General features: G+C 38.4%; 1 protein-coding gene and 1 pseudogene across 6 annotated transcripts in view; both read right to left on the reverse strand.

Moving 5' to 3' along the window:
* Window positions 1-25,402, reverse strand: part of RPRD2 (regulation of nuclear pre-mRNA domain containing 2) — a 94,403-nt gene that overhangs the window by 47,100 nt on the left and 21,901 nt on the right. For all 6 annotated transcript variants that reach the window (XM_043876191.1, XM_043876190.1, XM_043876193.1 and 3 more), the window contains exon 2: window positions 4,866-4,995. In XM_043876191.1, coding sequence (XP_043732126.1) covers window positions 4,866-4,995 — 130 coding nt within the window. The remainder of the gene's footprint in view (window positions 1-4,865; window positions 4,996-25,402) is intronic.
* LOC122678256 lies at window positions 5,041-14,701 on the reverse strand (annotated as a pseudogene).

Genomic DNA, 25,402 nt, shown 5'->3' on the forward strand with positions numbered 1-25,402 from the left:
CTTAACGTATATGATATGTAATGATATATTTCAGCAATTCTAGGGCTACATGACATGTGATATCAAAACAGACTGAATGCAAAAGGAGGTAAAAAAATACAGCTGTCTGCTATTAAGCCAGATATTAAAGAGATCTGCAAGAATGCAAAACACTATTAAAATTATAAGTTTTGGTTATTAATATTAACATATATTGTTTTAAAAGTCATTAATAAATATTTAAACAATTTCTCGCTTGATTTCTAATGTGTCAGGTAAAACTAAAATTTTCAATATGTTATCTTTCCCTTATTATTTGTAATTTTTTATATATCCTGGATATAAATCTTTTGTTGACTGCAGAATATTTTCTCCCACTCTGCGACTTGTCTTTTCCCTCTTTATAGTGTCTTTTGATTAAATGGTAGGTTTTCATTTTAATGTAGCTGAATTTATCAATCTTGTGAGGTAAGGTCATGAGATATTCTCCTATGTTGTCTCCAAAGATTTGTAGCTCTTTCATATTTCTATTTAATATGCAATTTATTTTTGTGTATGATTTGCATAGGCTCTAATCTTTCCTATATAGCAAATCTGCCCCAGCAATATTATGAAAAAGTTCTTCTTTTTCACACAGAGACCAAGTATACATATACACTGGTCTGTTTCTAGACTTTGTATTATGTTCTACAGGTTTCTTTGGTTATCTCTAGGCAAATATCATTCTGCTTTATTTATCATAGCTTTATAACCAGTCTTGAAACCTGGCAGAGCCTGTCTTCCCGCCTTGTTACTCTCTTCAAGAGTTTCTCGGCTTTTTCTTTGTGGGGGAAGAAGAGGAGGGAGCTCTCTGTACTTCCATACAAAATTCAAACTCAATTTGTACTTTAGTTGCCCCCACTGCAAGCTGAGATAAGTCCACTGCAAAGTCATCACATTACTGGTCCACACCTATTCATACTGTAGCCAGGCTACACAGTGTGTTATTTGTTGTCTAAATCTCAGATCATTAACAGTGCGAAGCACTTAGTAAATACACAACATATGTTCCAGGAATGAATAAATTATACAAAAGTAAATAAATAAATAAATTTATAAAAAGGGGAGAAACCATTAAGATCTTAAGATTGCACTGGACTTATAAATCAGTTTGGGAAGAAATGATATCATTAAATATTGAGTCTTCCCTATCCACAAATTATTTGTTTCAGCCTTCCATACTGTTTCTCAATTATGTTTTATAATTTTTTCAATAGCAATCTTATACATCTTTTGTTAAGATTTCTAAATATAGCTGATTCTTGTTAGTTGCAGATTTTGTATTTGCAAATTCACCCATGAGTTAAAATTTATTTGTAACCCTAAAATTTGGTTCTCAGATGTATTTTGATTGGCTAGCAATAAATTTTTTAGAATATGAGTCAGTTTCACACATTTAAAATTTGGGAAACTTCATATAGGAATCTAGATTTTGACCTAGCTTAAAAATGACAAAGTTTTTTGGAAGGTCTGACAACAGATGTTAACACTGAAGTTCTGTTTCTTTACGGCCATACGCTAGAGCTGAGTAGCTGCTGTCCCTTTTAGATGGATTTTTCCTTACAATCAACTCATTTCACTCACCTAGGTTACCTGCCTGGAATTTCTAAACATTTGCCTCTCCTAAATTAAAGCAATTAAAATGATAGCCTTAAATTAAGAGAAATGAATTTGCAAAAGGGCAGAAATGAGTCTAAAGTGTAACTGTGACAGAAATTTAAAAGGGGGTAATGGTGGTTAGGATGCGGTTGTTTCTGGAATACTAAAACTCATATCCTAATATCCTCTTACTTATCATATACTTTACCTCAGATGGTAAAGAATCTGCCTGCAATGCAGGAGACTTGGGTTTGACCCCTGGGTCTGGAAGATCCCCTGGAGAAGGGAATGGCTACCAACTCCAGTATTCCTGTCTGGAGAATTTCATGGACAGAGGGCCTGGCAGGCCACAGTCCATTGGGGTGCAAAGAGTCGGACACGACTGTGTGACTAACACCATATTACAATTAATTTCTTTATAAGTGAGAATATATTCTGTTTCACTCATAACAGTCTTCTACTCCTGATTCTATTACTGTTTTGTATACAAATAAATGACGGGAGCTCTGACTTTAATGTTCTTATAAACAATCATCCTGGATATTTTATCCTTCTACATTAAATACTGTTGAGATTCTGACTGAGACCACAATGAATTTTTAGTCTACATTTTGGGAAAGAATAACAATACCAGATCTTTCCCTTCAAAATTATATATCTATCACTTCATTTACACACATTTTCTTTAATACCCTTTAGTAAAATTCAAAAATTCTTCTCTGTAAAAGCTTTACATACTTATGTTATTTTTAGGTAAGGTTTCCTTTACTTGGGAGACAGGAGGCATTACTTTTTGTTGCAAAAAGAATCTTTTCTTCTAATTACATTAAAAAAGTAATCACAATTTAACCATTTGTTTCCAACTCCAATAAATTCTGCAATGTACATCCTTTGAAGACAATCTTTGCATTTGTGATTTTTTTCTTCAAGGTAGATCTCTATTAGTGACATTCCTGGATCAAAGAGGATGGAGAGTTTAAAGGTTCTCAATCCCTCGAGAATTTCTAGAGGACAGATCATTTAAAGCCTTTCAACAAATTCTGCCAAATCACTTTCAAGGAAGGTTCTAATTCATACTCTCACCAGCAGTACAGAAATGCCTGGTTTCCATTAGTAAAAAGAACTCTGCTCTTTCGATTAGTGTGAAAAGTTGCATTTAAAGTTCTATTTCTTTGTCTAGTTGAGTTGAATATTCTTTCTTTTCTTAATTTATATGTCTTCTGCCTGTCCCCATTCTTTGCTCATTTCTCTATCAGGATGTTAAGTGTTTTGTCCTTGGAATGTTTAGTTTTTACAATACAAAAATATTCAAACAAACAAACAAACAGCTGGTTGCTAGTCCATGACTACTCAACACTGGCAGAGGCCCACAAAGGTGCACTGGGCCTACCAACAAACTTACAGGGAGAAGTCGGCCTTTATGCTTCATGGCAGAAGCAAGCCTCCCATAAATCCCCTAATTACATTTTTAATTGGTTACTATTAACATACATAGGAAATCTACTGCTTTTCTATGTTGAACTTGAATCTGGCTATTTAACTGAACTCTCTTCATTGATTATATGCAGGCCAAGAGTCTGTAAACTACAAACCTCAGGCCAAATCTGGTCTGCTGCCTGTTTTGTAAATAAAGTTTTACTGGAACACAGCCATAACCATTTGCTTATGTATTGTCTATGGCGGGTTTCATGATAGAACAGTAGAGTTGAGTAGTGGCAATAGAGATCCTATGGCCTGCAAAGACTAAAATACTATCTGGTCTTTTATAGAAAAAGGTTGCCCACCCCTGATATAGGTAATCATATTACCTGCCAATAATGACAATTCTATCTCTTCTAAATGCATTCTTCTTACTTATTTAGAAATAAAAGGAATATCAACATAATGGTGAACAGTAATGATGAAAAAGGGCATCACTGTCCTGAAATGCTTTTAGTGTTTCACCATTAAGTGATTTTATTACAGGTTTCTGAAGATATAGCAATCCATGAACTAGGTCATGAAACCTGTCTAAGAAACACCAGGTTAAGTTTTCCAGACTACAATGATGTTTAGAGCAGAAACCGTAAGTGGAGATCATTTAGCACACTGCTTTTCTTACTCAAAATTATACTGAATTTATATACGTAAAGAGGCAGCACAGAACATAAGCTCTGGGGTCTAGACAGGCTTGGGTAGGAATTCTGCCAAATACCACTACCCCCTCTCCGCCCCCCCACAGCTGTGAGAGCTTAGGTAAGCTATGTAATCTTTCTAAGTCAGTTTCCTTCTCCTTAAAATGGGGAGAAAAGTAGTAGCCACTTTAAATGTTGTTCTCAGGATTAAACAACCTGAAGTACACAAAGCACTATGTGTAAGTATCTGGTCAATTATGAATGTTCAATAAATGTAGGTGCTATTACTGTTATTACTTTATGTTCTTCTGACATGTGTATAAATCTTTATTACTTAGTACCTCAAAGTAAGACCACATCTTAATCTTTTGTGATACCAAAGTACACCATCTCAAGTTTACAATCCAGTGGAAGGGACAAGGATCATTCCGTTGTGACTGGGTTAATACTAAGAAATGGATCAATAAAACAGAAAATTCATATATTCATACAATCGTAACAAGTATATAATTTGAGGAAGTATCTGGCTATTTTCATTTTTCCACATAACTGTTTATCCTTCAATTGTGTATCTATGTGTGTGCTTCTTGCACCAAGCAAACGACTTACAAATATGCATGAAACACAGGAAAACACTATTAATACAGGACAAGTAAGATCAAATACCAGTGTTCCAGCACTTTGGAAAATGCTGGATACAATTTTGCTAAGAATGGAGTCAATTAATATGGAGTTAGGAATAAATATTTTCATTTTTCCTAATTACACAGATTTCAGGAAGGGGGCAAGATTTCAGAAAGACTGTAAGAAAAATGGAAATATGTAAAAATCACAAAAGAGAAGAAACAGAAAGAAGTACAGTCAGAGAGTATGACCAGGATATACATTCTCCTGGTCAAATAAGGAGAAAACAAGCAGAGCATAGATAACAGACAAGTTTTCAAAATGGGAAGAAAAAGTCTTTAAAAGAAAAATACGCGTATTACCAAAAAAGTTATAATGAACAATATGGACAAAATACCCTTGGATCTTCAAGCATGTGCCACTTTTATAATTCTTACTAACGGGTAGGATGGGAAATTAAAATTCTAAATTTTTTAAGCTTAGATCCCAAAGAAGAGAGAATTTACTTACTTCACTAGAGCAGCTGCTTCAGGAAGTACATCAGCAAATGATTCACGAAATATGATTGCGTTTTTCCTTTTACAGTTCTGTATGACATCATTGGCAAGGTAAAAGAGATTCAAACGGTGGGGATAGGCAGCTGGAGATGAGAAAAGACAATAAATAAAACCAAATGAGTCAAGTTATACTTAGTGAAACTTACTCCAAATACAGACAGACAGACGAACTAATGGATCAATTTACTGCTCCCTGGTGGCTTAGAGGGTAAAGCGTCTGCCTGGAATGCAGGAGATCCCTGGGTTGGGAAGATCCCTTGGAGAAGGAAATGGCAACCCACTCCAGTACTCTTGCCTGGAAAATCCCACGGACAGAGGAGCCTTGTAGGCTACAGTCCATGGGGTCACAAAGAGTCGGACACGACTGAGCAACGACAATGCCTAAAAACCTTGACTGCTTCAGGTTAAGTTTCTGTTCAAAGTGTTCCTTTGAGCAGATTTCCACTCTACTTTGTATTATGTTTGGCACTAAAAAACACATTAACTTTGGAGAAGCTAAAATAAAACAAAACTGTTCTCCCAAACATCTGGGAAGATTAAAAATTGAGTTGAAGTAGTTCAATTTGTTGTAAAAACACCAGGGTTAGTGGAAGGAGTGTGAATCCAACCAGAATGTGACCTTAGACAAACTGCTTAACCTCCTTTCCATTATTATTGTAGACAGACTCTTTTCACCTTCCCATCTGCTGGAAGAGAGGCTCTGCTGCCACTTTCATTACCAGGTGAATGTCCTGGGAAATAAGGAATTTGAGCCCATAAACATACCTCGGTCAATCTTTTTTTAAAGGTCCAAGGCAAGGCCTAATTTATTTACTATCAAGAACCTTGAGCCAAGCAAACCCAAGTTTCATTATTATCCTGAACAATCTTAATGTACACATGGATGATTCATCACATTTTCTAGTTTCAACTTCAAATTCAGTGACCTCCCAAGAACAACTTCTTCCTACACTTTCAAATCACCCTTTCTGACCACACCCACCCACTTTGTTGTATCTGTCCTTCAATTTCATCAAGGTCTCATCTCTTTATTTTCGCTTAACTCATGTACAGTCTCTTCTAGTACTCAATTCTTCTACCAATTCCACAGTCTTTTTGATCCATTATCTAGACCATTCATATTAAAACCTTCATATGCTTTTCATTCTCCCTACAGTTTATAGCCTATCACATGTATTCAACAAAATCCTAAATCTGGATCAATCCAACTGAATGCCTTTATTGCACCTATATTTCTGTCCCTGGGTTCTGCTGAAAAAAATCACACCAACAGTATTGAAACAATTCAGTCTCCTCCTCACTGGGCCTTCCTTCCACGTGTCTTTAATTAGCATCTTCTCTAATTTGCTGTTAGACCTATTTCGAACTTTTCCACTTTCGTGATGCACCCTTACCACATTCTTTCTCACTCTTAGAAGATAAGCCTAATATCCTATTTCACAGAGAAGCAGAAATCATTAGATGGAACTTATGTTCTCTCAAAAAATGTATCCATGGGGATTTCCCTGGTGGTCCAGTGGCTGGGAGTCTACATTTTCAACGTAGGGGGGCACAGGTTTGATCCCTGGTCAGGGAACTACAAGTCCATATGCCATGGGGCTCCGACAAAAAAAAAAAAAAAAAATGTACCCATATTTAAACCAATCCAAATCAACTTACCTGAGTCGGTTAAGGTCTTTCAGATTTAGAGATCTGAAAGAGTATTATATAGTCACTGTCTCCACTTTCATTTCTAGTAATTCCATAATTATAGGAGCTACCTTTTTTCTGTACTTAAAAAATACGTAATCCACTAATGAGGAGCTCCGTATAAAACACGCTAATATCTCATTTAAGCTGCCGCCACTCCACTCAAACGGCAGGTACCGAGGTTACCAACAAATTCCAACCTACTAAACCCAAAGGCGAGCTTTTTGTCCCACCTCCAAAAAAAGCTTATTAGCATGATTAAAAACATTTTCTTGAATAATGACAGAATTTCTAAACCTGAAAGAGGATCAGTGGCTATACTTTATAACCAGTATTTGCAACTGGAAAGACAGATTTATTGCCCAGTCTTCATTTTATTACAAACAACCCACATTTACTAGTTCCCTGTGAAGTCATGACTATTGCTTTGGGAATGAGTCCACACTGCAATTAAGTATAAAAAATATCTTCCATAATCGGACTGTGACCTACATAATTGAGTAAAGAGTTGATAAAATCCTCGAAGAGTTGGGTTTTTGTTTTTTAAAAAAACATTCCTTTTACACACTACAAGGCAATAATTAGGATTTTGGCTTTTAAAAATCCTACATGATATTTAGAATGGCAGTCCCTGAAGGTCCTCTTTTCATATAACTGAACACTCAGACCCTCTTCTGGAGTGTACATTCTTGGGATGGACTCTGAAGACCTCAACATCCACATGTTTACATGCGTTTGAGAACAAAGACAGCATCATTTGGAACACAGTAGTCATTATACATGTCGCCTTCACACGGGCATGGCAGTCTGGTGAAAGCTTCAATAACAAAACCAGCTTTTCTGAAAACTTCAGGCAGACTATTCACTTGTTTTTCCCAATTTTGTCCCTTGATTTCCAAAATTTCCAATAGTTTATCCCATTTGCCACCTACGTTATCCATATAGGGATGAAAAGGTAAGACCAAAGAAAGGATGACCCTGCCTCTGATTGGCTCCAAGACACTTCTGATATCTTTTTAACAAAGTCAGAGGCTGATCACAACGGTCCAGCAAATTCAAGTAGCTGATGACATCATACTAGAACCCTGTATTCTGCCATTCATTTATACCAAGCACTCTGTATTTCTTCTTCTGTAGCTGCCATGTCATAGTTTCAGACAGCTCAGTGGCATAAATTTCTTCAAAATGAGGGCTCATGATTTTTGTGACCTCTCCATCTCCAGCACCTAAATCAAGAAGTCTATGGGTTTTCCAGTCCAGGTTAATATTAAGCAGTCTCTGAAACTGATCTGGTGAAAACACAAACACTGAGCCTCTTCCTAGCAACCCATTGATAAACGGTCTAGACATAAACAGGGTAAAAACAGGTGAAGGAGAGATATAATTGGATAAATAGCCAGCCCGACTTCTCAATGCTATTGTTTAAGATCTGTGTTCTTTGACCAAGGTAACTCTGAACAAAGACAGCCTGGAGTGACTTGCATAACTTCTCACCGTTGCACACATGCCACTGGTGGTTCTCCTTCCTTCCGCCCGCAGCCGCCCCAGCCACTCATCACGTTGTTCACTTACAGGGAGCGGGTCAGCGGGTTCCACAGGGTCCACATCCTTCGCACCAGCTACACGGACGCCAGCCTTAGGCACAGTCAGCCCGAGCAGCTTCATCCGGGGCCGTGGCCGTTCGCTCCAATCACCGCCGGGCGAGGAGGACGCGCCGCCGCCTCCAGTTGATGTCGCCGCGGCCGCCCAGGCTCAAGCCATAGCACCCAACTTGCCCATCCAGCCCCTTCAGGGCCAAGGCAGGGGGTCAAGGCGAGTTTTTTCTAAATGCTATTTCTACAGAGAGGTATCATTTCCACCAAACTTTTGGTACACAGAATAATCTAATAAAGCCTCTTTTGGTCTGTCTTAACCGCTTAGTTCTCCTCTGACGTCTCTAGCTACCCCTCCACATGTATACATAGGCAGGCATGTATAGTTACAGGCAGCTCTACCTGTGATCCTCCTCCTTTAATGCTGATGCTTCCCAAGGTTCTCTCCTGAGCACTCTTCTTGATTCGTCGGTAGCATAGTGTTTTCAGATTTCAGGTTTGAAATCAGTCTGTTCCATTCCTGGCTTTGTCACTTAACAGCTTTAGGGCTTATACATTACCTAACTCTTCTGTATGTTACCTTTCTTCCTTTGAGAAATGACAACTTCATGAGTTGTTAAAAGAATTAAATAATAAAACAATGTATGTAAACCATTTAGAATAGCACTCAGTCAACAGAAAATGGAATGCTATCAGCAGAACTATCCACATTTAACTACTACCACCTGAGTATGACTCCAACATCCATAGATTTCACGTCTGGATTTCTCTTTACCAGTCAACACATACATCTACTTCAACATCTCAGAGGCACCCTGAACCTGATTTCTCAATATTTTATTAATAATCTTCCTCCTCCTCCATCTGTTACTGCTCTTATATTTAGCCAGAATTTCAGCAGTTTTTTCTGGCTCTTCTTTCTCCCTACCTAATCCTTACCCCATTTTGATAAATCTGCAAGTCCAACCAATTTTGTCTCCAATATATGCCAAATTTATTTCCTCTTTTCCTTTTCTTCCTACCACTGTTCTTTGCTGGGTTATCACTTTTGACCTGGACAACTACTGCAATAATCTCTTAACTGTTTATCTTGCCTTGGACCTGATCTTCTCAAATTTATCCTATACATTGTTGGCCAAATTCATCTTCTAATATGTAAACATTATCCAATTATTTCTCATATGAAATCTGTCAATGATTTCCAACTGCTTATTAGAAAATGTCCAAACACCTTCAGTTCAGTTGCTCAGTTGTGTCTGACTCTTTTCGATCCCATGGACTGCAGCATGCCAGGCTTCCCTGTCCATCACCCAATTGCTGGAGCTTACACAAATTCATGTCCATCAAGGTGGTGATGCCATCCAACCATCTCATCTTCTGTCGTCCCCTTCCCCTCCCACCTTCAATCTTTCCCAGTATTAGGGTCTTTTCCAATGAGTCAGTTCCTTGCAACAGGTGACCAAAGTATTGGAGTTTCAGCTTCAGCATCAGTCCTTCCAATGAATATTCAGGACTGATTTCCTTTAGGATGGATTAAAGGGACCTTTAGGTTGGATCTCCTTGCAGTCCAAGGGACTCTCAAGAGTCTTCTCCAACACCACAGTTCAAAAGCATCAATTCTTCGGTGCTCAGCTTTCTTTATAGTCCAACTCTCACATCATTACATGACTACTGGAAAAACCACAGCTGACTAGACGGATCTTTGTTGGCAAAATAATGTCTCTGCTTTTTAATATGCTCTCTAGGTCAAACGCCTTAGTTTTCACTCATTTTCCAGATTTTTACCTTCTCTTCCAGTCTCATCTCTTCCCCTTCAAAGTTCTACCTTTAATGCATTACTCACAGTCCCCAGAAACACCTAACACAGAATTTTCCTTTTCTATGATAACCTATCCTACATAATCTTCAGTGTTTTCTACTCACCCATAGAAAAAAGCCCCAAATTTTAAATTTAACTCATGTCAGATTCTGACCCCTCTCCACCTCATCTCTACTTTTCCCCAGAACGAATCATCCCAAAGTTTTTTTTTTCTTTTTTTCTTTTTGAGCATGCCCCATGGCCTGTGGGCCTGAGCAGGCCCCATGGCCTGATCTAGTTCCCCAAGATCAGGGACTGAACTGAGGCACTTTGCAATGAAAATAGAAAGTTCTAACCAGGGAATTCCCACCCTCAATTACTACTGGAGAGATTAAGAGACTCAAGGTATAGAGTAATAGAATATAACTAATCTGTGTTACTGAAATGGATACAGGTTTGGACGTCTGCTGTAAATCACATTTCTGGATCAACTGAAGAAACCTGAATGTGGTCTGGGACTAGAGAAAATGAAAATTTAAGGAAATGGAAATAAAGAAATCATCAACTGGCGGGGGGTGGGGGACAGTAATTACAGAATGATCTCGTGTTAGGAAAAAATCAATGAAAGAGATCAGAAAGAACATGGAATTAAGTTTTATAAGTACAGATCTTTATTTTTTTCCCTTTTACCTGCCTGTATTCTAATTTTCCATTAAAATGATACATTTCTGATCCTTTCATAACTGATTAAGGAGATATAATAATTTCTGTCCAAAAAGTTTACCTGATTGTCTTGAACTAGTTTGTATCTCAGCCTGGACCTGTTCTTTGAACTTCAGACTCAGATACCCAAATGCTTACCCAATTCTCTCTTGGATGTTTAATACACAGCTCAGACTCAACACGCAATGTTGTGATTTCTTCTTCTGAATTCTCTCCTCTCCTACAGTCTTCTTCATCTCTGTAAATGGTTATTTCTTCTGTGGTGGCTTTTCTCAGCCAAAAATCAAGTCATCTTTGACTCCTCTCTTTCACATTCCATATCCAAACTCAAAATACATATCTCATTAATGCTACTTTTTGAAATATATACAGATTTAGGGGAAGCTACAAATGTGGGAAGGAAGGTTAGAAATAAACCCTGTGGTGCTGGAATTTAATTGGAAGTCTTGGTATGAATTCACAGTTATACACAGAAAACATCCAGTGAAAAAATGTATGTGTCTACATATAACTATTTCTTAAATCTCTCCATTGAAAAGGCCTAGAAGTAGTAATATCCCAGGCACCTAATACCAAGATCTTTGTTTCTTAGAGGAACCAGGAGAAATGGCTGATTCCTGGCCAGGAAAGAAAGTATCACTACAAGAGCTCAGAACATCTTATATTAGTAAAGTACAGAGTGATGTCAAAAGAATACAGGCACTACCTTCAAGAGGTTCCCAGTGGCCAAATCTATTGAATGGATAAACTGTGTCAAAATAAATACTAGTAAAAGACTATAACCAACTGAATAAAGTAGCAATCCTTGAACACATACTGATGAAAGTAATTAAAGAAATACACCAGAAGGCAGAAAAGTGAAAGTGAAAGTGAAGTCGCTCAGTCGTGTCCGACTCTTTGCGACCCCGTGGACTGTAGCCTACCAGGCTCCTCCATCCATGGGATTCTCTAGGCAAGAATACTGGAGTGGGTTTCCATTTCCTTCTCCAGGGGATATTCCCAACCCAGGGATCGAACTAAGGTCTCCCACATTACAGGCAGATGCTTTACCCTCTGAGCCACCAAGGAAGGGGGAAAGCCCTGCCTTATAATCAAATGCCAACCTATATATGTGTAAGGAATGAAGGAATTAAAAACCAACATCTGGCAAACATCACACCAAAAACTGACTCAAGCAACAATCATGAATGGATGTTAAACCTGGTGAGAGACAGTTTAAAGCAGAATAGGATTACTTGTAAAGTCTCAAAATTCTTGCCCACAAAACTGACAGATTAACATTATGTTCCTCCAAATAGGCATAATGCTCTAAGAACACAGCATCACTTCTGTGATATTTCTATCCAAAACTGAATAACCTGAGTCTATTTTTAAAATAATCAGACAAATACAAATTTATGGTTATTTTACAAGTTACTGATCTATAGTCTTAAAAAATTAAAGGGACATGAAAGATAAGGAAAGACCAAAGAACTGTTTCAGACTGAAGAAAAGTACAGAGACATGACAATTAATTCTAACAAATGGCCCTGGACCTGTAAAGACCATTTCTGAGATAACTGGCAAAATCCAGCTAGGGACTGTGGATTCCACGATAGTACTGTGTCAATGTTCATTTCCTGATTTTGGTGGTTGTACAGATGTTACGCAGCAATTGTTGCAATGTAGTGAACTGTGTCTTCCCAAAATTCATGTGTCTTCCCGAAATTCATATGTTGAAGTCCCTAACCCCCAATGTTCAACAGTACGTGAACCATGAACTTCCAGATGTTCAAGCTGGTTTTAGAAAAGGCAGAGGAATCAGAGATCAAATTGCCAACATCTGCTGGATTATCGAAAAAGCAAGAGAGTTCCATAAAATCATCTATTTCTGCTTTAATGACTATGCCAAAGCCTTAGACTGTGTGGATCACAACAAACTGGAAAATTCTGAAAGAGATGGGAATACCAGACCACCTGACCTACCTCTTGAGAAATCTGTATGCAGGTCAGGAAGCAAGTTAGAACTGGACATGGAACAACAGACTGGTTCCAAACAGGGAAAGGAGTATGTCAAGGCTGCATATTGTCGCCCTGCTTATTTAACTTATATGCAGAGTACATCATGAGAAACGCTGGCCCACATGAAGCACAAGCTGGAATCAAGATTGCAGGGAGAAGTATCAATAACCTTAGATGTGCAGATGACACCACCCTTATGGCAGAAAGCAAAGAACTAAAGAGCCTCTTGATGAAAGTGAAAGAAGAGAGTGAAAAGGTTGGCTTAAAGCTCAACGTTCAGAAAACCAAGATCATGGCATCTGGTCCCATCACTTCATGGCAAGTAGATGGGGAAACAGTGGAAAACAGTGACAGACTTTAATTTTTTGGGCTCCAAAATCACTGCAGATGGTGACTGCAGCCGTAAAATTAAAAGACGCTTTACTCCTTGGAAGAAAAGTTATGACCAACCTAGACAGCATATTAAAAAGCAGAGACATTACTTTGCTAACCAAGGTCTGTCTAGTCAAGTCTATGGTTTTTCCAGTAGTCATGTATGGATGTGAGAGTTGGGCTATAAAGAAAGCCGAGCGCTGAACAGTTGATGCTTTTGAACTGTGGTGCTGGAGAAGACTCTTGAGAGTCCCCTGGACTGCAAGAAGATCCAACCAGTCCATCCTAAAGGAAATCAGTCCTGAAGGACTGATGTTGAAGCTGAAACTCCAAAACTTTGGCCACCTGATGCAAGAACTGACTGATTTGAAAAGACCCTCATGCTGGGAAAGATCGAAGGTGGGAGGAGAAGGGGACAACAGAGGGTGAGATGGTTGGATGGCATCACCGACTCAATGGACATGACTTTGAGTAAACTCTGGGAGTTGGTGATGGACAGGGAGGCCTGGCATGCTGCAGTCCATGGCGTCCCAAAGAGCCAGACGTGACTAAACTGAACCCCCAATATGACTGTGTCTGGAGATAAGGTCTATACGGAGGTAACTAAGGTTAAATGAGGACAAAAGGGGCCTTGATAAGAAGACATGAGTGTTCTTCTAATAGACCTTGGAGACCTCTCCTTCCTCCAAAACCTTCCTCCACCACATGAAGACACAGTAAGAAGGTGGCCATCTACAAGCCAGGAAGACACCTCTTACCAGAAACTGAACCCTGTCAGACCTTGATCTAGCCTTTCCATCCTCCAGAACTGTGAGAAAAATTTCTGCTGTTTAAGGCAGTTTGTGGTATTTTGTTATAGCAGCCCAAGCTTATTAATACAACTATGTACGGAGAATAGCTGTTTTTATGGACATTGCTTCCCAGGTGGCACTAGTGGTAAAGAACCTCCCTGCCAGTGCAGGAGACTTAAAGAGACTTGGGTTCAATTCCTGGGTCAGGAAGATCCCTTGGAGGAGGAAACGGCAATCCACTCCAGTATTCTTACCTGAATCCCATGGACAAGGGAACCTAGCGGGCTACAGTCCATGGGGTCACAAAGAGTCAGACACAACTGAAGCAACTTAGCAGCAGCAGCAGCATGGACACTGAAGTATTAACTAGGGTGTCTGTCTGCAACATACTTTCAAATAGTTCTGAAGTGTGTGTATGTGTACCTGTGCGTATAAAAGAGCAGTAAGAGATTAAAGTAAATATGGTAAAACATTAATTACTGGGGGATCTGGCGAGAGGCACACAAGAGATCTTTGTAGTATACTGCAACTTTAATTTGAAATTATTTAAAAATAACAATTAAAAACAACAGACTTCAACTACTACTTACTATTGCCTCCTAGTCTAAGTTATAATAATCTTTTGCTTGAATTACTATATGAGCCTCTTAACTGGTCTCCCTGCTTCTACCTTTGCCTCACTTCAGTCTAGATCCTTTCAGAGTATAAATCTGACCTATCACTCTGCTGCTTACATCGCTCCCACAATGGTTCTGTCCTCACTCAGGGTGGAGATCCAAGTCCCCACCGCGGCCTCTAAGTCTTGAACACTCTGACCGTGCATTCTCTCTCCAATCCCTAGTCCTGGTAACCATTTGCTCCTTTCCAGCTATTCTCGCCACCTTGCAGCTGCAAAACCTACAACACGCCTGGCATACTCCTACTTGGCATCCCACTTCAGGGTCCTTTGAGCTCCCTGCTCCCTCTGCTTGGCAGATTATTCTTTTCCCAGATAATCTCATAGTTTATGCTCTCACTGTTTTTAAATCTTCACCCAAAGGTCACTTTCTCAGTGGCTTTCTGTATTTCCCTGACCAGGAAAACAGCAACATCAAACCACCAATACTATTGTCCTTCCATGTTACCCTCCCCCCTCGCAATATACCATAATTTACTTAATTTTTTTTTTTACCTGTCTTGCACTGTGAGGGTAAGGGCTTTTGTCGGTTTTGTTTAGTGTTGAATTCTCAGCCCCTAGGACCATGCCTAACAGAGTAGGTGTTTGGTAACTATTTCTTGGAAAAGTAAGTAAGAAAAAAAGAAAGGAAAATACAAAGAAAAGGAGTCAAAAATGATTACTGTAGTCTTTTCAGTTTGGTTAATAACCCATAAAGTAGCTGGCCTCCAAGTAACTACACAGGGTAGACAAAAACTAGATACCATTAGGTACTGTAATTAGTGCACAATTTTAAGAATCTTTTTTTCTTAGGTATTGATTTTAGAACCCAAGTCCTGAGTAAATGACTTCACTGTACACTGAAAGAACCACATCTAAGCTAAAAAATTCAAAATGGTCTCTTAACAGTTGTAAAGTATCAACTCAGAAATTCTTTGAATAATTTGCCACTCAGAACATTTGTTAAATATCATTATATACACTAACTAACTTCAAACATTCCCTAACTCTAAACAGAAAACTATTCAGTGTCATTAATGATCTGTAAAGAGCAAAAGAAAATTAGAATCTAAATATCCACTAATAGTAGAGCTGACAATCATTAAATCAAATATGAAAACCATACAGAAAATAGAAAAATGGTTTACATACTGAAAGTAAACAAAAAAGGTATATCAACCTTGCCTGATGCTTCCCCTTATTTTCTAAATTTAAGTCCTTCCTGTTAATCCTTTCTTATTACTGCATATTCCTGAATTTAGGATAAGATTGTTTATAACATGCACATTTTATATACTATTACTAAAGAAATTTGCAAAGTACTTCCAGTTAGCTGAACGAAGCCATCAACTGTAAAATAAACACTGATTTCAAACATGTTAAAATGTGAAAAGAATACACATCTTTGAATTGATGAAGTACATAACTTCTAATTCATTTTTTCCCTCCTCACTGTGAGGGAAACTAAAATGGAGGTATCTTGTTCAGGCTTCAGAAGTAGGGGAACAGGCCTCTGACCAACTTCTGACTTTGCCTGAACCCTGCATGGACTACAAGCCTGCCTGCTGGCACACCAATTGTTACCAGCTAGTCAAGTGGCATTTTAGGTAAGAAAAAGAGTGGGTCTTGGAATCTCTTAAGGCCTGAGGGTCGTAAGGCGCTGAGGGCCTGGCCAGCCCTAATGATGATACCGGTTTGTGGCCTGGGATTATAAACAGGAGCCCCCAGATCCTTTCCCAATTGAGACTCCAAACTGCTGTTAATGTGGGATTTCCCAGCACTGTTCAAATACGGATGTAGGTCAGCTCAATTTGGTTATGTTTATCCAGGTGGCACTTCTGGTATAGAACTTGCCTGCCAATACAGGAGACATAAGAGACACAGGTTCAATCCCTGGATTGGGAAGATCACCTGAAGGAATGCATGGCAACCCACTCCAGTATTCTTGCCTGGAGAACCCCATGGACTGAGGAGCCTGGTAGGCTACTGTCCAAAGGGTTGCAAAGAGTAGACACAACTGAACAAGTAACACACACATGCTGTTGCTTCTATTTTTTTTTCTAATGACTACTGAAATCACATAATCTTCTATTAAAAGTTGCAACTATTTGTTAACGAATTCTTAGAACCTGAAATGAAAAGTAAAACTTTTGACAAAATACCCATTTCTTTTGCCTCTACCCTACTTCAGTTTCTTATCATTACAACAATAAACTTCTTAATCACTCATCTGTATCTCTAGTTTCAACGCATTCTCCAGACTCCTGGGAATTAATTCCACCAGTATGCTTGTCCCTAGGTACAAAGATATTCTTTGCAGCACTATTTTCAACAAAAGACTGGAAATATTCTAAAATTAATAGGGGCTTCAGTTCAGTTCAGTCGCTCAGTCGTGTCCGACTCTTTGAGACCCCATGGACTGCAGCACATCAGGCTTCCCTGTCCATCACCAACTCCTGGAGCTTACTCAAACACATGTCCATCGAGGCGGTGATGCCATCCAACCACCTCATCCTCTACTGTCCCCTTCTTCTCCCGCATTCACTCTTTCCCAGCATCAGGGTCTTTTCCAATGAGTCTGTTCTTCGCATCAGGTGGCCAAAGTATTGGAGTTTCGGCTTCAACATCAGTCCTTCCAATGAACATTCAGGACTGATTTCCTTTAGGATGGACTGGTTGGATCTCTTTGCAGTCCAACAGACTCTGAAGAGTCTTCTCCAACACCACGGTTCAAAAGCATCAATTCTTCGGTGCTCAGCTTTCTTTATAGTCCAACTCTCACATCCATACATGACTTCTGGAAAAACCATAGCTTGAGTAGACAGACTTTTGTTAGCAAAGTAATGTCTCTGCTTTTAATATGCTGTCTAGGTTGGTCATAACTTTTCTTCCAAGGAGCAAGTGTCTTTTAATTTCATTGCTGCAGTCACCACCTGCAGTGATTTTGGAGCCCCCCCAAAAAAAGTCTGTCACTGTTTCCATTGTTTCCCCATCTATTTGCCATGAAGTGATAGGACTGGATACCATGATCTTAGTTTTCTGAATGTTGAGTTTTAAGCCAACTTTTTCACTTTCAGTAATTATGAATAAAGTCACTACAAATATCTCTTAATAATATCTTTTAAATAGCAAAATTTAATAATTTTGATGGAAGTCTAGCTTACAAAAAAAATTTTAAATGGCCTGTGTTGTTTGCGTCCTATCTAAGAAATCTCTGCCTACCCCAAGGTCACCAAGACTTTCTCATACATAAAGGTGAAAAGACTGAAAACTGCAGGATGTTCACTTTCATCCTTCCTCTACAACTAGATGTTCCAGCCAGAGCAGTAAGACAAGAGAAAGGAATAAAAGGCATATAAACTGGAAAGGAAGAAATTAAACTGTCTCCTGTTGCAAACAACAAGATTTGTTCACAAAATAGGTACTAGAACTAGTGAGTGGGTTTTGGTAGAGTTGTAGGATTTGCAATAGGTAGGGAAAAAATTTTTTTTAGTAGTATCATTTACAAGAACATGAAAGACACAATCTAGCAAAATATGATCTGTATGCAGAAAAAAAAATACAATACATGGACAAAAGAAATCAAATAAGACCTAAATAAGTGGAGAGAGACACCATATTTATGGGTCAGAAGACTTAATACTGTTAAGATGTCAATTCTCCTCCCATTTAATGTATAGATTCAACATAATCCTAATCAAAATCTCACCATGATTTTTGGAAAAAAACAAACGGATTCTAAAATTTAAATGAAAAGACAAAAGACCTAGAATAGCTAAAATAACTTTGAAAATTTTGCTGGAGGATTCACATTACCTGATTTCAAAATAAGATATAAGAATCAAGACAGTGAGCTTTAGCAAAAGGACAGACACACAGATAAATGGGACCAAACATTTCAGAAGTAGACTTGTCTGGTTAATTGATTTTTCAGAAAAGTACATAGGCAACTGAATAAAGAAAGGACAGTCTTTTCAACAAATAGTACTGGCGTAGTTTGACATCCATGTAAAAAAAAAAAAAAAACAACTTGACCCATACCTCATACCATTTGCAAAAATTAACTCAAAATGCATTACAGACCAAAATGTAAAACCTAACTATAAAATTTCTGTAAATTCAATGTCTGCAGGATCTGTACTGTTGTTCCTTTTCCATTTCAGGTATAGTAATTTGCATCTTTTCTTTTTTCCCTTAGTCTGGCTAAAGATTTGTTAATTTCATCAATCATCTCAAAGTACTTTTAATGGCATTTTAAATGGGAAACAAACTGACAATATACATTTGCAAAGTCAAATCCCTTCAATCTGGCAATTCTCTCGCACATGTGGCCCAGGTATAGATCCAAAAGTATCCATAACAGCACTGCCCATCACAGAAAAGTAACTATAATATAGACTGAATCTTGAATAGTTATGATTTTTTGAACATAACTAATAGATTATTTTTTAATTTGATGAGATCTGATGCAGCTTGGCAAAGACATCTACTTGGATAGGAAAAACAACCTCTTTTAAAATTTTGAAAATAAAAAATTATTTCAAACTAATACTCAACCACAAAACACATGTTAATAAAAGCAAACACACATATATGATCATATATGTGGCCGCTAAACCAGCTGAGTCTGAGGCCTTTTTTAGGTTTTCTACTTCTTTTTTTTTTTGTATTTTTTTTTTATTAGTTGGAGGCTAATTACTTCACAACATTTCAGTGGGTTTTGTCATACACTGATATGAATCAGCCATAGAGTTACACGTATTCCCCATCCCGATCCCCCCTCCCACCTCCCTCTCCACCCGATTCTTCTGGGTCTTCCCAGTGACTGGAGCCCATTATACAGAGTGAAGTAAGCCAGAAAGGTTTTCTACTTCTTGAGCCAATAAGGGTTAATACTTTTATGGACATTTTTTCCATTTCCTTTAGGCCTTAAAACTTATTAATGTAAAGTTAACATGTATTGTTTACAATTTTTAAAAAATCTCTGCATCTACATTAGTCCTCTTTTAAGAACTCTGGTAAAAAATAAAATGATATACATATATATAAATCTCATATACATATGGAATATTATTCAGCCTTAAAAAGGACAGAAACTTCAACACGTCATAATATGGATGAATCTTGCCAAAACGTTATGCCAAGTAAAATAAGTCAGTCACAAAAGGACAAATACTGTCTGATTCCACTTAATGAGGTACCTAGGGTAGTCAAATTCACAGCAACAGAAATTGGTTACTAGGGGCTGAGGGATGGGAGGAATGGGAGTTATTGTTTAATGAGTACAGAGTTTCAGTTTAGGAAAACAAAAAAAATCCTCAAGAGGGACAGTGATGATGGTTGTTCAACAATGTTAATGTACATAAGCAATAAATAAGAAACTGTTAATAATGGAACTGGGCATACAGAGGATGGTGAAGGGTAACTTGCTTTCCATTTTTTAACACATATAGAGTTTGAACTTTATTTACCATGTACTTTTAAAATATAGTTTAAAAATCAGACTAGTGAATGGCTCCCTAATAATGTATACTGAAGTGACTCATTTGAAAATAACCCTCCCTTAACTACATAATCCATCATAGCTACCTTCTCACTTCTTACCAGCCCTCCTCATTCATATATCTACTACAATGGCCAGATGCCTTTCCATGTCCTCACTTAGGACTCACTATTTACTTTAAAAAAATATGTCATTTAATATTAAACATACAAAAAAGTACACAATTTACTAGGTGACATTCTTCTATAAAGTTTTTCTTTTCTGCCCCACCTTGTTCTCTTTCCATGAATATGACTATAGATACAGGGATTTTTTCGTCTTTCATTCCAGTCATGTTTTTTTTGATGTGCAAACTGTCCCACACTTAGTCAGCAAAATCCTTTTCGAGCCAGCTCTTATATCCTTTTGGTAACGATCTCATTCATCTTTGAGCTCTTCTGAGACATTCTTGCCCTCTGGCCAAAGATGTTCATTCCATGAGCCTGATGTTTTCTTCATAAGAAGATTTTACAAACTACTGATTGAATCTGGTTAGTACTTACAGAACTGTTCAAATTTCCTAACTCTTCTGGATCATTATTTATTTTTAAAGGAATTTGTCCATTTCATCTGAGTTTCCATTTACTGGCTAATGTTGCTAATATGATTTTTAAACTTCTACTTTATCTGCAGTCATGCCCCCTTTCCAATCCTAATATTTTTTATTTAGGCTCTCTTTTTTTCTTCCTTGGTCAATCAGACAAAGGTTTATCTTTTACTGTGCTTTTTGAAGAAGCAAGTTTTGTCTTTGCTGACCTTTTCTTTCTTTTGTATTTATTCTTTGTTTTTATTTTTAATTTCCTTTCTTCTACTTTTCTTGGGCCTACTCTCTTGTTCTTTGCCTATTTTTTTTTTTAAACAAAAGATGCTTAGCTTATTAATTTACAGCCTCTTGCATTTTAGGTTATACATTTCCCTTAATTACAGTTTTTACTGCATCCCAGCCCATACTTCTTCCCTTAACTCAAGATCCATATACCCACCTAACATGACATCTCCAATGATGTATCTAAAAGATATCTCAAACTCAACATATTAAAAACTAAACTCTTGATCACCACCAAATCTTGTTCACTCAAAGCCTTCATCACTTAATTAACGACATCTCCATCCTTCTATCACTCAGGACACAAACCCTGGAATTATCTTTAATTGCTCTTTTTCTCATACTGTCAGACATTTGTTCTATCTTCAAAATGCATCGAGAAATCATTTATTTCTTACCACTTTTATCTCTGTCACTGCAATCTAAGCCATCATCATCTCTCACCTGGACTGTTACATTACTCTTGAAATAGGTCTCTCTCCATTTGTCTCTTTCTCCTTATAGTCTATTCTTACCATGGCAATGGACGATTCTTTTAAAAGATAAGAGCACATTGTTGCTCTGCTCAAAACCTTTCAATGATTACTACTTCCACTCTGAGTAAAAGCCAAAGACTGCCCTCTGTGATCTGCCATCTCCTATATCTCTTTGATCTTGTCTACTCTCACACTATTTCTTGAACATACCAGATCCCCTCAAACTTTCAGGTCTGAATTCTAACCATTCCCTTTAACTGGGATCCTCTTCCTCCAGACACCCACCGGGCTAACTCAGTGTCTTCAGGTCTTTACTCAGCTCTCTCTCTCAATGAAGCCCAACTTAAGTGCTTCCTTTAATACCGCAACCTGTCCCACAATCCCAACCATTCATTCCAAGGTCCTTTACACTGCTCTCTACTATTTTCCCATAAGACGTCATCATTTTCCACCATACTAGATAGTTTACTTTTTCATGATATTTATTGCTCCATAAGAAATCTTAATGCAGTCACTGATGGATCCCAAATAAACATATAGTAAGCACTCAAAAAACTGAGTCATTAGTTTTGATGTAGTGGTTCAGTGGATAAAGAATCAGCCTGCAATGCAGGAGATACAGGAGACGTGGGTTCGATCCCTGCGTCAGGAAGATCCCCTGGAGAAGGAAATGGCAACCCACTCCAATATTCTTGCCTGGAAAATCCCATGGGCAGACGAGCTTGGCAGGCTACAGTCCATAGGGTTGTAAAGAGTCAGACACAACTGAGGTGACTGAGCATACAAACAGTATTCTTATTACTATTCAGCACTACATATTTTTAAATTTCCACCATGATTTATTCTTTGATTCATGGGTTATTCAGAAATACACATTTTAATTTCCAAGCAAAGGGTAAATTTTCCTTTGGGTTGTTAACATCTAAATTAATACTACTACATGGCTAAAGTACATGAATCTGTATGGTAAAGAGTACATGAAACTATATGATATAAAGCATCTGAAATTATATTAATCTTTTCTGAGGGGCCAGTACGCATCACTAATTGGCTTAAACAGTCCTTATTTGTTCCAAAAAAATGCATACTTTCTAATTTTAGAGCACAGGGTTCTCTACATGTGAGTCAACTAAATCAGATTTGGTATAGTATTAAATTCTCTGTATTTTTACAAATTTTGAATCTGTTTAAACTACCAACAATTAAGAGCTACACTTTAACTCTCTCACCCAGATAACAAAACTAGTAACTTCTCCTTTCAGTATAGGCATACTTTGGAGATACTGTGAGTTCAGTTCCAGTTTATTGCAAGTAAAGTTCCAAATACAGAAATAAAGTGAGTCACACGAGTTTCTTGGACTTGCCAGTGCATGTAAAAACCATGTTTGCACTGTACTGTAGTCTACTAAGTGTGCAATAACATTATGACTAAAAACAATGTACACACAACAATTTAAAAAAGCTGTTGAAAAAATGGCATCAAGAGACTTGGTTGATGCAGGATTGCCACAAACCTTCAGTTTATAAAAAAAAAACACATTATTATCTGCAGGATGCAATAAAACAAGGTATGCCTATACACCAGTGTTTGCTGTATATACTGTTGTCCCTTTATTGGATACACATAAATTTAAAATTGTCGAATCTTCCAGGTAAACTAAATTTTTTGGTCATTTTACGGGCTCTATTTTCAGTTAATTTTTTTTGCCTTAAAGACTCATTTATTTGTTATTCAGTCAGCTACCATAGTGGCATGCTTTTGTTATGGGTTTATAATTACAATTTACCTTTAATTTTTCCATTTTAATGTCTCTTTGTGTACGTATCAGTTCAGTTCGGTCACTCAGTCGTGTCTGACTCTTTGAGACCCCATGAACCACAGCACGCCAGGCCTACCTGGCCATCACCAACTCCCAGAGTCTACCCAAACCTATGTCCATTGAGTCGGTGATGCCATCCAACCATCTCATCCTCTGTCGTCCCCTTCTCCTCCTGCCCTCAATCTTTCCCAGCCATCAGGGTCTTTTCCAATGAGTCTGTTCTTCGCATCAGGTGGCCAAAGTATTGGGAGTTTCAGCTTCAACATCAGTCCTTTCAATGAATATTCAGGACTGATCTCCTTTAGGATGGACTGGATGGATCTCCTTGCAGTTCAAGGGACTCTCAAGAGTCTTCTCCAGCACCACAGTTCAAAAGCATCAATTCTTCGGCACTCAGTTTTCTTTATAGTCCAACTCTCATATCCATACACGACCACTGGAAAAACCACAGCCGTGACTAGACGGACCTTTGTTGGCAAAGGAACGTTTCTGCTTTTTAATATGTTGACTAGGTTGGTCATAATTTTCCTTCCAAGGAGGAAGCGTCTTTTAATTTTAAGGCTGCAATCACCATTGGCAGTGATTTTGCAGCCCCCCAAAATAAATTCAGCCACTGTTTCCCCATCTATTTGCCCTGAAGTGATGGGACTGGATGCCATGACCTTAGTTTTCTGAATGTTGAGCTTTAAGTCAACTTTTTCACTCTCCTCTTTCACTTTCATCAAGAGGCTCTTTAGTTCTTCTTCACTTTCTGCCATAAGGGTGGTGTCATCTGCATATCTGAGGTTATTGATATTTCTCCCAGCAATCTTTTGCTTCCTCCAGCCCAGCGTTTCTCATGATGTACTCTGCATATAAGTTAAATAAACAGGGTGACAATACACAGCCTTGACGTACTCCTTTTCCTATTTGGAACCAGTCTGTTGTCCCATGTCCAGTTCTAACTGTTTCTTCCTGACCTGCATACAGGTTTCTCAAGAGGCAGGTCAGGTGGTCTGGTATGCCCATCTCTTTCAGAATTTTCCAGTTTATTGTGATCCACACAGTCAAAAGCTTTGGCATAGTCAGTAAAGGAGAAATAGATGTTTTTCTGGAACTCTCTTGCTTTTTCAATGATCCAGCAGATGTTGGCAATTTGATCTCTGGTTCCTCTGCCTTTTCTAAAACCAGCTTGAACATCTGGAAGTTCATGGTTCACGTATTGCTGAAGCCTGGCTTGGAGAATTTTAAGCATCACTTTGCTAGCATGTTAGATGAGTGCAATTGTGCAGTAGTTTGAGCATTCTTTGGCATTGCCTTTCTTTGGGATTGGAATGAAAACTGACCTTTTCCAGTCTTGTGGCCACTGCTGACTTTTCCAAATTTGCTGGCATATTGAGTGCAGCACTTTCACAGCATCATCTTTCAGGATTTGAAATAGCTCAACTGGAATTCCATCACCTCCACTAGCATTGTTCATAGTGATGCTTCCTAAGGCCCACTTGACTTCATATTCCAGGGTGTCTGGCTCTAGCTGAGTGATCACACCATCTGGATCATGAAGATCTTTTTTGTACAGTTCTTCTGTTTATTCTTGCCACCTCTTCTTAATATCTTCTGCTTCTGTTAGGTCCATACCATTTCTGTCCTTTATTGTGTCCTTTATTGTGCCCATCTTTGCATGAAATGTCCCCTTGGTATCTCTAATTTTCTTGAAGAGAGTCTTTCCCACTCTACTGTTTTCCTCTATTTCTTTGCATTGATCACTGAGGAAGGCTTTCTTATCTCTCCTTGCTATTCTTTGGAACTCTGCATTCAAATGGGTATATTTTTCCTTTTCTCCTTTGCTTTTCGCTTCCCTTCTTTTCACAGCTATTTGTAAGGCCTCCTCAGACAGCCATTTTGCTTTTTTGCATTTCTTTTTCTTGGGAGGCCAGGGGCTGCGGCCGAGGGGAGCTACCCCACATCCGAGGTAAGGAGCAGCGGCTGCGCTTTGCTGGAGCCGTAAAGAGATACCCCACGTCCAAGGTAAGAGAAACCCAATTAAGACGGTAGGCACTGAGAGAGGGCATCAGAGGGCAGAAAGACCGAAACCACAATCACAGACAACAGGCCAAGCTGATTACACGGACCACAGCCTTGTCTAACTCAATGAAACTAAGCCATGCCGTGTGGGGCCACCCAAGACGGACGGGTCATGATGGAGACGTCTGACAGAACGCGGTC

The sequence above is a fragment of the Cervus elaphus genome, chromosome 20 (genome assembly GCF_910594005.1).
Source record: "Cervus elaphus chromosome 20, mCerEla1.1, whole genome shotgun sequence".
In the NCBI taxonomy this organism is placed as follows: Eukaryota; Metazoa; Chordata; class Mammalia; order Artiodactyla; family Cervidae; genus Cervus; species Cervus elaphus.